At 38.1% G+C, this 14,341-nt stretch overlaps 1 protein-coding gene across 1 annotated transcript in view; it reads left to right on the top strand.

Moving 5' to 3' along the window:
- Positions 1–14,341, top strand: part of LOC136824986 (ATP-binding cassette sub-family C member 10) — a 173,146-nt gene that overhangs the window by 74,601 nt on the left and 84,204 nt on the right. Inside the window, 6 exon segments of the mRNA XM_067080977.1 lie at positions 1,920–2,103; positions 3,046–3,190; positions 3,193–3,318; positions 5,334–5,421; positions 11,637–11,646; positions 13,800–13,922. Coding sequence (XP_066937078.1) covers positions 1,920–2,103; positions 3,046–3,190; positions 3,193–3,318; positions 5,334–5,421; positions 11,637–11,646; positions 13,800–13,922 — 676 coding nt within the window.

Genomic DNA, 14,341 nt, shown 5'->3' with positions numbered 1-14,341 from the left:
GGAAACCTGTACGTAGTATTGGAGTGACTGACAGGTCTCTCTTTTGATTTACTACGCTCCTCTTCTCGGAAAGGACCTTACCCGGAAGGCTATCTTCCTGGTGATCTTGGCTTCTGCTAAAATGTTTTAGTGAGATCAAAGCCATCATTCTAGAGTAAGTCTTTTTCACGAGGAGACACGGTTTGCTCATTTACCCTTGGGTTTTAGCCTAGAACAAGAACCTATCCAAGACCTGGATCCGTTCTTTCTCCCTTAAGAGCGTAATGGATATCCTTGGCTCTGAGGAAGAATAGAGAGCCCTCTGTCCAGTTGGAGTTCTCAGGTATTACCTGAGCAGGACCGGAAGAGCAGAGGGCCATCCATAACCTATAGTGTTCTGGCAAGGACCCATTTTGACCTCTGGTTGAGAACGCATTCTCCTTCATCCTAAATGGACTTTATTTCTGAGACCTCTCCCAGATTCAGGAGAGCATTTTGCCTACTTTTAAGTGAAAGCCAAAGATGTCAGAGCAGCTTCTACCTCACTAGCTTGTAGGCACAGTATGTCCCTTACTTCCATTGTGCAATCGACCTACTTGACGTGTAATCAATCTTCGCTTCTCACCTTTTTTAATGAAAGTTAAAACATTTAAAATTTTGCAGTACCTTGTGACCATTATTAGCAACTGGCATGGTATCGCTGGAGGAAGCATAGTATTTTCTCCTACTATCCCTTCACCTTTTAGTAAGGCGTCAGTTTTGGGGAGCCAGGGGTACAATGTACCTGGAGCACCCACCACTCTCAGTGGACAGGTTGTGGTTTTATTTCAGTGTAGGTGAAAGTATTGTCTGGTCATTTTTTATATTGTTACTGTGCCCAGGGTAAAGACACCTCTTGATGCTTTGCTAGCCATTGGATTACTCCTTTGCTGAAGAGCTCCCACTTAAGTAGAGGTTCTCCAAGGCTATACTGCCACACCACTATAGATTAAGATGAGCACCAACGAGAGGCAGTATTCTCCTGCAGTAGCTCTCTTAACTGATCAGGAAACAACAAGCATTCTTTTCAATGCTAGCAACTTTTCTATTTTAAATTCATTGCATGACTTAATGTTTTGGAGTAGAATATGTCCATGTATCCCACCTCCCATCAGTGTGGAATCAGCTGTGTAATTACTTGATAAGTTACATATATAAAAATTACATTTTATAATAAAATAAAGTTTTTATATATGTACTTCCCAAGTAATTACAAAATCAGAGCCAGCCCTCCTCCCTTCTGATGGACATAAGGCACAAACAGAATTAGGTTATTTTCTAAGTGGTTCCTAGTATTCCTGTGAGTGGGCAAAAATTACATTATATGTAGCTGCAAGATCTTGTAGATAGACAGTAAGATTTTGCAGACAGAAAATAAGATTTTGTATACATAATACCTGTATAATACCTGTATATAACTAAAAGTCAGCTGTGTAGAGGGAGAAAGAGAAAGAATAAAAAAGTAAGAACATATAAAGAACTTTTAAATTGAAAATGTACAACATTGCTTAATGTTATACACTTTGCTGAAATAAAACTAATGCAAACTAATTGCAAAAGTAGGACACTAAATTGTTTTTTATTATTATGAAAGTGTCCAAAATATTGTTATGCTTATATGGTATTTTAAAGATGATAAAATTTTCTCTTGAATCTTCAGAGGGAGGGTAAAAGAAATACATTATAGCAATAAAAGGAAAATCCATTGCCTTTCTGGGATGAGGTTTTTTATTTGTCTTTAGATTGGCTTTTATTGGGATGCCATTACTGACCATTAATTTTGTTGACATTAGTACAGTATAGTAGGTTTCGGAATTACCATCATAAAGTTTTATGTAGTAGAAATGATAACATGTTTATGTTGAAGTTTGCAGTCTCAAATATTCTCTTCATTTATCCAGTTTCCATGAAGCAGCTGATCCATATCATTTGGGCATAGCAGAAGAAAGAGTCAACATATTCTCGTATCTCACTTTCCACTGGGTGAATTCTCTGATGGAAAAAGGCTCTCTGGGATACCTGCAGTCACAAGATGATCTGCATGACCTGCCAATTGAGATGCGTACTGATGTTATAGCGCAAAAGGTATGAGTTTGTAGCCTTGTTTTTGTAATTGCACTCTTGTTATCAGAAAATGGATATTCAAAAGTTATAAATGTATTCTTTAGATTTTAGATGAGGGGTCTTATGTTTTTTCACCTGATTACTGTATTCATGCCTTAGCTTGATGTTCAAGAAAATACTGTTTCTGGTAGATAATACAGTAAACCCCTGTATTCGCGTTCTCATGATTCGCAGACTCACGCATTCGCGGGTTTCTCTGTGGAACATATCTGGCCATTATTCATGGAAAAATCGCCCATTCATGTATTTTTCACTGAGAAATATTAACTAATTACTGTATTTTCATATAATTTTCATGAATAAATGCACTTTTTATGATAAAACTATTAAAATACTCAGGTATATGCATTTTTACAGGGTTTTTCTGTGTTTAAACTGTCAAAATGGGCAGTACTAAGTGTTTTTAGAGGGGTCTTAAGTATTCGCGGATTTTAGCTATTTGCGGGGGGTGTGGGACGCATCCCCCGCGAATACGGGGGGTTCACTATATGGTATTTGTGTAACATTTTTATGAATATCACAATATTGGATGATTATTTGTGGATGTTTTTGTTTTAGGCATGTAACTGTTGTGTCACCAGTTTTGTTAGAACCTTAGATTGATATATTTGATAGAACTTTGCATTCATATTTTTACCATATGAAGCCTTCCCTGCGGGTGGATAATGCTTACAGTGTACCTTGCATGGTACACTGTAGTCATTACTAAAGGTTCTTTTGTAGCATCCACTTGGCCCCAACTGCCTTGGTTGTATCTGCTCCTTTTGGCCTTTTCTCACATTGTTGTCCTGCCTTTATAAACTTTACGTTTCTCCAGTTTCAGTTCTAGAGAAAACAGTGTAGCTTAATGTTCTTCTTTACTTACGGTATGATCATAATAATAACCTATTATTTCTTTGGTAGGTTCATAAGACAATACTGATGTCTCAGCCAGTTGTGGAAGATTCAGAAGGAACAGCAACCATTAATAGTGAAAACTATTCCCTCTTACGAATTTTGAACAAATGCTTTGGCCTCAAGTTCTATAGCATTGGTGTCTTGAAGCTGATTGAGATGGCTTGGGCACCGCACGGCCATTGCTTTTGAATCAGCTTGTTTCATTTGTTGATAAGAAAGAAGAAGCTCCTATAAAAGGATATACATATGCTGGAGGGCTGATTGGTGCTGCATTAGTAGGTATGTTGACTAAATAAAATTAAACGATGCCAAGAATCATTTGAAAAATGTATTATTATCTGGTTATGAAGTCCCTTATTATTTAATGCCAAATATCTTTCTGGTTATGAAGTCCCTTATTATTTAGTACCAAATATCTTTCAATTTTTTTATCTGGAATGAAATTAGTCCCTGTGTGTAAATGTCATAGGGATCCTAATGTATATATTTCTCTGTCATAAATTTCTCTAATGCCAAATATTTACAAATTCTCTAATGGCAAGTATTCACAAGTATGTCAAAGGTTGTCACTAACTCATTAATCATAAAATAGCCATACTGTGTGTGAGTGGTTCCTGTCACATGAAAGGTCTTGCAAGGAGAAAAGTGTGATATTCAGCTCTTGTCCTGTGTTGCGTTGCTTCCTTGGATAACATTATTGCTATTATTCCCACTATTTTATATTTGTTTATTCATTTTGCTCCACTTCGATGTGCTGTGCTACATGTGTAGTGAAATTATTGCTCATTTTAAGGAGCAAGGGACTACAAAATTTACTAAAGGGTCTTTAAAAGTATGCAGCCTTTTAAATCAGAGTTCTTATTTTTATTTATACAGTGGCACCTCAACTTAAATGACAGTTGAGGTGTGCCCCTCTGGGTAAATAACAAAATCTGTTAAGTAATAGATATACTTTACCAGAGAGAGAGAGATTTTGTAATTTGTGTGAAGGGGAAGCGCTGATGCCATAAGGCCCCATTATGAAGTAAGTGCTTGTTGCTATCTTATGATTGAAGGGATTTGCTTCAAATTTTTACCACTTATTCTACAACTAATAACGAAAATTCTCTCCTGGGGAAATTTAGAAATTGACCTCCAAGGCTTGGCAGATAATTTACATTTCATTCTGTTAACAAAGGCTCTAGGGGCTTCATCTATACTGTAACGTTCAATCTCAATTTCCTGCCAAGCCTGCGTAATGTTAGTTGAACAAGCAAAGTGGTGATTCAGTATGTCCTTAAACTGACTCCAAGATATGTTATTGCCCCTTTTACCCATTTCAGCAGTTAATAATGTTGCAATTTCTTGTTCCATTCTGGTAAGTGCTACTTGGATTCTATCAACATCTGCAGAAACACAGAACTCTACTTGACTAAAAAATCTAGCTAGTCTGTTATCAGTCCCAACACCCTGTAATTCTGACAACTTCAACATCATAATATCCTTAGGTTTTAAGACAAATCCCTTAGAATGATGATCGACTGGAATAATAGGGTTATCGACTGTGTTACTGCCCTGGGATGGATTACTGGACATGACTGGCTGTGTATTACTTGATAAATTGTGTGTCACTACTGAAGCTGGGTTATGTGGGTGTCACTGATATGTCTGCTCTGTCTGCTGTAATCAATGGGTTACTGTCTGAACCATTAGTTCTGTTAGAACTGAATTGCGTGGAAGTGACAGGTGTAGAATTTGATAAATTAGCCATTTCCCTTTTCATGTCAATGAGCTGATCACACAATTGTTGCATTTGAGAGCTCTGATTATCCAAGGCAGACAACAAATTATCATAGAAATCTTCTCTTTCTACATCACCCTCCATTTTGTAGGCTTTGTTATACAGGACTACAGGTAAAAAGTCAACATAAACTGCAATACAATAGGCTAATAGTACCTTAGGCTAGGGTGACATAAGTCTAATCACAATAGGTTAGGCTACCACACCTGAAAATAAATACAGGCCTAATGGCTTTGTGGCCAACTTTAGGATGTTGGGGTGGATATATGAATCTATAACAGATAAATACATCCTACACCGCTGTCACCAATGTCATTAATTCAAAGAAGGATTTCCATCATTACATAGGGGCTAAGTAAAATTGCTTCAAAATTATTTTGATATTTTTTAGATTAAAGTAACTGTCACAAATATTGCAAAGTATTTGTGATGTGTGCTTTAATATGAGTATATTTTCAGTTTTTTAGGTATTTATGCAGAGAGTATCCTGGTTTGACTGAATCAATTTTTTCAGGTTCATTCTGTAGTATCCACTATAATTATTTAATGGCCAAGGTCAACCTTCGTGTTCGTGCAGCCCTAATATCAACTGTTTACCAAAAGTCTTACTGGTGAGTTCTTTAAAAGTATAGCTGGATGAGCTCTAAATTTTGATTATTATTATTATTATTATTATTATTATTATTATTATTATTATTATTTTTATTATTATTAGTATTATTGTTATTATTATTATTATCGTTCATACATTTGAAAAATAAAGTAAGTTGTATGTGATTTCACTTTTGTTTATTTGATATGTTCAGAGTACTGTGTAGCCATGAAATTAAGGACATTTCAAGTATTGGGTCATTCAGGTGTTAATCCATATTCCTGAAATTAGAGATGAGTGAACTAAGACCTCATATAAGATCATTTTTGTGATTGGTTCAGGTAGCTTGAGATAGTAGACAGTAAGAGAGATGTGTGTATGTGTGTGTGTTTTCAAGGTACCCTTTGTAATTGAGTTATACAATACATCAAGGTACCCTTTGGAGAAAGAGATTCAAGGTACCCTTTGTAATTGAGTTATACATCAAGGTACCCTTTGGAGAAAGAGATTCAAGGGACCTTTTGGAGAAAGAGATTCAAGGTACCCTTTGTAATTGAATTATACATCAAGGTACCCTTTGGAGAAAGAGATTCAAGGTACCCTTTGTAATTGAGTTATACATCAAGGTACCCTTTGGAGAAAGAGATTCAAAGTACCCCTTGTAATTGAGATATACATCACGATACCCTTTGTCATTGAGTTATACATTAGTGTTCTTTGCAAATAAGGTAAAATCTCCCTTTCTATAGAATGCTTTGCATTACTCGGACTTCCTCTTAGTCTTCAGTAAATAGTTCTCTCGTACTCTTACAAGTTCTTTTGATCTTTTGTAAATTTGATGTTAGTACTTCTTTTGTTTCATATTGAACCCATTGCTTAGAGTCCCCGTTTTGTTTATCACGAAATGTTCCCGGACAAAAATCCTTTGATAGACGTAGTACTGTGCATACACAGTTTGACCCATTGGTTCTTGCCTTTCAGTGCCATTGGTTCTGGCATGTGCATCTCCTTATCTGATTTAGCTCACTCTCAAGAGAACATTTTTCATTTCATGTCAAGTTTTATGCAGCGACTGATTGCTGCTTTGGTTTCTGCTTTTCAGCCTGTTATATCTCCCCCCAGCTTTGTTGTTGGTCCAAGCAGTTTCATTAGGTCAAGGTTGCCTGCTGCTCGAATGATTACCCCTAAATCTTCTGCCTTGCCTGTGATAACTTGGGCCTCTATGGTTCTTAGTTTCGATGTTGAGGTCTTTCATTACAGCTCTTGTGTTTGCGTTTCTCCTGCTTCAGTTCCTGTGACTATCATTGTACCTACTGTCTTCCCAGCCTCAGTTACTACATTCAATGAAACCTTGTTTATTCCTGTTACGACCTGCCATTATCTTTGCTTCATTTTCAGCAGTAATCACCACTTCCACTAGCTTAGCCAATATCAGAAATTTGGGTTTGTGCTCCTGCTACACTTGCTTTGTCTGTTGCTATTTGGAGTTAAGATTTAGCTATGTCTTATGGTGCTTAGCCTACATTTCAGTACTGGATCAGATTCATCTTTAATTGTAAACCTTTCATTAGTACAACACAGTATCTGCTCCTTGCTTTTGGGTTGTCTTTGTCACTTGATGTAAGTGCTTTGGTTAGTTAGTTAGTTATAAATGATTTGTTTAACCAGACCTCTGAACTCTTTTAGGGTTCTTCTCAGGCTGGGAAAAGAATGGGGAAAAGAGTACATAAAAAATTAGTAGTTAACTAAATAAATAAATAAAAAAAAAAGGGGGAATTAGGAGAGAAAAAAAAAAAAAAGGGAGATTATATTTTACTTATCAATTTAATTTTGTTTAAGAAAGAGAATGATATTATTAATTGAAAAGTTATTACCTTCTGCTAGAATATCCTTTATTGATTTATTTTGTAAATAAGTCTTTCTTTCATGATGCCATCTGGGACAGTCAATCAAGATGTGTTTTATTGTTACTGGGATGTTACATCTTTCACAAGTTATTGGGTTTGTGTGGAGTTGACATCAGATGACCATGTGTGAGTCTGGAGTGTCCTATTCTGAGTCTTGTTAAAATAACCTCATTGATTCTTTGCTTTTGGGTAGAAGAATGCCACTTTTTAACTTTGTTCTTAATTTGTTTTAGTTTGTTTTGTGGGGGTATATTTGTCCAATCATTTTGCCAGTCCCTATAAATTAAGGGTTTAACTGATGCTAGCCAGTCTGATATGGGGGCTTTCATAGTAGTTGGGGATTGTACAAGCCAATTTTGCAGCTTTATCTGCTTTCTCATTACCCTCAATGCCTACATGGGCTGGGATCCAACAAATTTGAATTTGAAGGCCGTTTGTAATTAACTGATGTATTTCCGTTGTATATTTTTGGACAAGGTGATTATTTGATTTAAATGATCCTATTGCTTCAATTGCACTTCTTGAGTCGCTCAATATGAGTGCTGAAGGAATTCCTTTTTGTTATAATCTTGAGAGCCAATTGTATGGCTGTTAATTCTGCTGTAAATACTGATGATATTAGAGGAAGGCCCATTTGGATAGTTTTATCACTTGAATAGGCTGATGAGCCCACTCCAGCTTCATTTTGGATCCATCTGTGTAGATTATGAAGGGATTACCCTTCCGTCTTATGTGTTCCATGGCATGTTGATGGTACATTTCTGTGTTGGACATATATTTCTTTGAAAGATATGATAAATATGTGCATAGTTTTGCCCTTTTTAGTGTCCATGGTGTGACCAGATTTATTTCTTGGGTAAATTTGGGTATCATGTTATGTAAATTCAATAGATGATTAGTTTTTTTAGTAAATGAGTTTTGATTTGGGTTATTTGTATTTTGATTGAGAAATTTATTTGATGCAGGAGATGTGCCTGCTTGAAGGGATAAGCCTCTTCTTAAAGTAGAGAAACTGGTATGTTAAAAAGGAAGAGCTTTCTCTCTCAGCCAAGCTCCTCGCCCCTATAACCCCAGACAGAAAGTCAAAAGGTTCTGTGGCTTCCTCTCACAAGACTTGTGTAATTTCCAGCAATCCATCTACTCAAAGAAAGTTTGACTCGATCCAGCCAGGGATCTTATTCACTAAGTGGAATTTTTGGCCAAAGATAATGAGGAACCTCTTGATCTCAGGAAGAATCTGCCATCTTGGAAGTGGTGGACTCTGTCTGCAGACATTTGAACTTCAGTTCTTGAAGTGAAGAAAGAAGCTTGTGCTTCTAAATTGCAATCTGAAGATGCCTTTTACAGCACAAACTGTGATTTACAGACTTCCTTTAGTCATTGAATTAAAAGACATTGTAGTAGATTTTAAGTTAGGATTGAAAGGAAGAGCATCTCAAGAGGTTATGTTTGACCAGTAACAGCATCCCATTCTTTTAATCTCCCAGACCATCAACTCGTGTGTTTATAAAATTCAGGGTTATGCTATCCTTATTTTCTCGAAGTTTCACTCCATCTTCAGTTGTGATTTTGCCAAGATAAATGATATGGAGATAACTTTAGGGTAGTCCTTGCATTTGCCAGTAGTCCTTGCATTTGCCAGTACCACTTTGGCCAAAGGGAATAAAACCCAGGCATAGCAGCAAAGGCCAGGAAGACGATTGATTCATTAGCAGAGCTGTTAGATGAGGACCTCTTTCCGGAGGAAAGGTACTGTTAGAAAAGGTGGCTATTTGTGCTACTGGAGCAGCTATAACTAGTTTGAGTAACCTCCTTTCAAAGTTGTAAACTACACTCAGCAGGACTCCTTGTACTCCTGTAGCTTCCTTGAGCAGAACCAGATACTCCAGATCCCCTTTATGCCATCCAGGCTGCAGCAGGCTTGTGTACCCATTTATGCCAATGCAAATCTTCACTCCCTTCAAAGGTATTCCCTTTCTAGAAGACAGTGGTCATTGCTGTCAGGAATGCCCTAGCCAGATGGGAGCCAGAAGAGGAGATAGTCAACTAGCCATGGTCTCCTCTTCCAGCAGTGAAGTCTTGTCCCCAGGAACACAGGAAGACAGAGGAAATAGTTGAAGAACCATAAGAGAGGGATGCAGTCTGGTTCAGTTACAGGCTTCATTCCTGTACACAAGCCTTCCTCTGTCTTTACTTCTGGTGGACTTTGGTTACTTCTGGTGGACTTTGGTACTTAGGTAGACAATCAGAACAAGTTTGGATTGATGATAAAAAAGCAGGCGACAAAAGAGGAAACATGGTTCGCCAGTGTTCACAGTTGTCTGTTTCTGGTTCCAAAAATGACTGATGGCTGATACCTGATAATCAGTCTCATCCTCATAAACAAGATTATACAGCTTACTCTTTAGGTAGATGGTAGAGACAATGAAACAGTCCATCAGGAAAGGGACGTCTTTCCTCCTCAGATCTGATGAGTGCTTGTTCTCTTGTGTCCATTCATGTATCATCTAGGAAATACCTTTGCTTAATGTAGAAGGGAAGAATTTATCAGTTTTCTGTTCCGTGCTTCAGCTTTGTTACAGTTCTACAAGTGTTTACTCAAACCCGGGCACCAAAATGCATCATAGGTTCAATTAGTGCAGCACAAGGCTGAGAAGTTATTTGAATGATTGGATGGTACTAACAGAATCACAGCAGTTTTTAAGAGATCTGAATTTCATTTGCAATATGTATTATCTTAAGTTAATTAATTATATATTAGTTTCACCAGACCACTGAGCTGATTAACAACTCTCCTAGGGCTGGTCTGAAGGATTAGATTTTTATTTTTACGTGGCTAAGAACCAATTGGTTACCTAGCAACGGACCTGCAGCTTATTGTGAATCCGAACCACATTATAGAGAGAAATGAATTTCTATCACCAGAAACAAATTCCTCTTGTTCTTCACTGGCCAGTCGGAGATTCGAACTCGCGACCAACAGAGTGGTAGCTGACAACGGAACCCACTCACCCAGCGAGGAACTATTATCTATTGGGTCTACAAATGAATTAGTTAAGTTTGTTCTTATACATTCCACTACAGCAGTCCGTACAGTATAGACATAATGACAGGGTTAGTGCATCTTGTCAGCAATCTCAACAGATTCCTTCAGCCAAGCTGCAGCAATCCCTTGTAGGTCATCTAACCTTCCTAGAAAAGCTTGTTCCACACAGCTGTTTTTCATCTAAGGTTGCATGAAAAGCCTCAGAAAAGGTACTAATTGATCTGCAAAAGAAGATAAAGATACTGCTGAGTATCATGTCACTCTATATGCTCATGATCATGCAAGCCCTTAGGTGGTACCTGGTTCGTCCACTACTCTTGATTATACATACATGATCCCTGGATCATGCTCAACAGAGTCTGTACGACACAGAAGGTCACTGTATTTCAATACTGCTCTGTATCATGGTGAGCCTCATGCAAATTCAGGATGTTCCTGGTTCATCCAAGGCATCCTTTTCATGTGTACACAGTAGCACGAGAGTGCACATCCATCGTAGCGTCTGGTTTGGTTTTGACCAGTTATACAAAAGCATACAGGAATGTGAAAAACTGTTACAGTGAACATGACTCATTATCATACTGTAGAGTATGGGATTGTGGACCATGACTTCAAGGAGCTGTAAATCAACGTATAATAATTATTCAGCTACAGTACTATTACTGTTAGGTCTGATTGCTTGCATCCTTGGTCTAAAGCCCTTGCCAGGGCAGACTGGAGTGTCAGCTTCTCTTTCAGGAAAAGATCCAACTCATGCTTTGAGGAATTCTTTAGAACCTGAGGGTTCTTTTTTCAGAACCCCTATGGGCAGAGTTGGAACGAAGAGAGCTTGCAGCTCATTGTGACCTTAATGATCTTGGGGAAGTAACCACTGTCCCTTTGTTGAGTCCATCTTATTAACAGAGCATATGCTAGGGTGCTCTTAGGAGCCAGGACAGATAAACAGTCTGATGTGCAGTTAGGAAGGTTCCTTGCTGTCCAGCAGTCAAGCAAACTATTTTTCCACCGTTGACATACCGGGGGATACATTAACTACTTACGTTTGCACTCTCTTCCCAACAAGTTCCAGCAATGGAATGGCTCAATCTTGGGCTCCTCTTTACATTCACCCAAAGATGAAAGTTGAGGTGACGGTGGAGAAGGGGCATTCTGATAGCCAGGGCACCGTGATCCACTGTGCAGTCTTCTTCAAGTTCTGGGAGGCAGTGAAGGAACCACAGCCATTTATTCTGTGCCTGGTGTTGGGAGAGACCTCTCTCTTGAGGAACCCAGAGTTCTTCATGTAGGGAGGGCAAGGAGCCTTCCCACCCCTTTAAGCTTCCCCCTGCAGCTCCAGTTAAGAAAGAGTGGTAAGGGAAGGAGAAGGAAGGAGGATTCTGAGGTTGGTAGCCCCCTATTTGGCTGCCATGAGTAGGTGATGCTTGTCATGCTAGTGGGCAAGGTGGCAGATGGGGTGGAGCCCTGTGTAGTATGTCCTTTGGCACAGTTATAGACTAACTTTCAAGGATGCATGACCTCCCCTTATCATTTACAGGTACCTTTCTTGTCTTACCCTCCAGGTGCTCCAAAAACTCTGGCCTGGTCAGCAGAGGTGAAGGGGATTTAAGAAACATTGTAAGTCCTAGACAGGATTCTTCATGTTTATTCTGTCATGTCTTCTTAGTGGAGAAGGTGGCTGGAGACCCGTTATCAATCTTTCTCCACGGAATGAGTTTATCCTACAGACTTGGTTCGAGATGGAAACAGTGCAGTCCATGTTGGATTCCATCAGAGAGGTTGACTTACAGAAACTTCATGATATCTGTGGATCTTAGGAATGTGTACTTTCAGGGGTCTGTTTGTCACTCCTCCCGGAAGTACCTCTGCTTTCTCTGTAACAAGACTGTCTGCCATTTAAAGCATCATGCTTCAGACTGGGGACAGTCCCTTGGGTATTCATATGTGTGTTTACCTTGGTGTCAGCACAGGCCCATTTGTGTGTGTTACTGTACTTAAGCTTTGATGTACAGTAATACACCAGTTATTGTTCTCACTCCCTCTCTCCACACTGGCCTCCTCTCCCATGGCACCCAGCCATTCGACCCACCCTCCCACCTTAGAATTTTCTCAGGCCTCCTCACCCCCAAAACCCTTTCTTGGTCAGTTTAAGTGTAACCAGTGGCACTAACATTTATGTGGGACCGTGCAGCATTGGCAATCATCGGAGGGCAGTTTTAAAAAATTTTGAAATTTATGCACTATGTGATATCTTTGGGGCCTTGGTCCCTGGTCCAGGTATGTTGGATAATGTCAAGTACAGAACAGTGGCAATCCAGATAATTGAAGGAATACTGTAGTCTAGTCTGATCCGTATTGCTTTAGGAACAGTTTTGTATTTTGACAGTGAAATTATATGTAAAGATCTTGTTGATTAGCAAATAGATCTGTCAAGAAGAATATTAGTGCACCCAGGTGCAAGGATAGTGTGAAAAATGAAACCATCAAAGAAATTATGAAAATTTTATATATAGATGCAGTAATGATGAAGTAATGGATATGTCCTTTGGACCACCTCCCCTCCCCTCCCTCCTCCCCCTCCTCTCCCTTTGGGAGAATAGTATGTGTCAGTTGGGCTCGTGTAAAAACTAGAAGAGTTGGAGGACCCAGACCTTAATGGATGATGTCTACAAAATGAGAGGCTGGAGGCTGGAGGCTGGAGATGAGTGGAAATTTGTAAAGTGAAAGCACAAGAAAGTAGCAGAATTTCACAGAATCCCTGTGCATCACACAATATTTTAGGTGATAGTGATGAAAAAACTCAGATATGCTGAGGCAGTGATGACGATGAAAGACAAACCCTTTGAATCAGACCTACAAAAGTTAAGAGTTTTTTATTCTATGGTCTGATTTAATTACTTACTAATGATAATTATGGACCTCTTTGAGCCCATGTCTTTGATTGAAAATGGTCCAGACAGCAGGCCACTTGAATGGAGGGATTAAAATACAGGGCCCAAAAAAGTTCGGTAGATCTTTTTTTGTGATTTTTGGACTCAGGATAATTGGACAAAATTATATATTTAAGGAATCACTGAATAACCAAGAGGAAATTGTTACATAACGACAGCTTTTAAATTGGAAATGGTGATGAGGACTTCTTGTGAAATGTGTTGACTATGAGTATCCACTTTCATATCCAAATGCATGAAGATATGTATCCGTTAGTATACTTAGTCATAAATTTTTGCATAGAAGGGCCAAAAGTTGATTTCCAAATGAAAAAAGAATTTGCAGAGGTCATGTACCCCCATTGTAATGTCATTCTTTGTTGTTTCTTACCTTAAATCATTTAGTTACCTATTCACTGTTAGTCATCATTTGAGGTTATATTTCCATCCTCATTTCTATTGTTTAATGATTGCATTTGTTGAGCTGTTATATCTTCTATCTTCTCAGGTTAGCACAGCAAATTTGGGGAAATTTACAACTGGAGAAGTCGTTAACATGATGAGTACTGATACTGATAGAATAGTTAATTTCTGTCAGTCATTCCATGCATTTTGGAGTTTGCCAGTACAGGTAATAATTTAATGAGAGTACAGTGTTTACATGAAAAATATTAAATATCTTTAATTTCTCACATGTAATGAAAGACATCTAATGTATAGTAGTTTCTCTTAATAATCAACTGATGTTAGAGAGCTAGGTTATGAATTATTCAAGGATAAGAGTTGAATTGAATTGAATATAGAATTTAGGCCAAAGGCCAAGCACTGGGACCAATGAGGTCATTCAGCACTGAAATGGAAATTACCAAATTTTTTAATGTGAATGTTCATTGAAATTTTGAATGCAAATACTAAATATACATAATATTTGGGATGAATCTTACCTACTGTTAAAATTAGCTTAAATCTCTGCGCTGATAGGCAAGGAGATATAAGATATCAGTAACAGTAAAAATATCAAATAAATTTTATTATGAAAATTTATATAAT

The sequence above is a fragment of the Macrobrachium rosenbergii genome, chromosome 36 (assembly GCF_040412425.1).
Source record: "Macrobrachium rosenbergii isolate ZJJX-2024 chromosome 36, ASM4041242v1, whole genome shotgun sequence".
Taxonomy (NCBI): domain Eukaryota; kingdom Metazoa; phylum Arthropoda; class Malacostraca; order Decapoda; family Palaemonidae; genus Macrobrachium; species Macrobrachium rosenbergii.
Note: the sequence above shows the minus strand (reverse complement) of the source record. Positions and strands in the feature narration are given on the sequence as shown.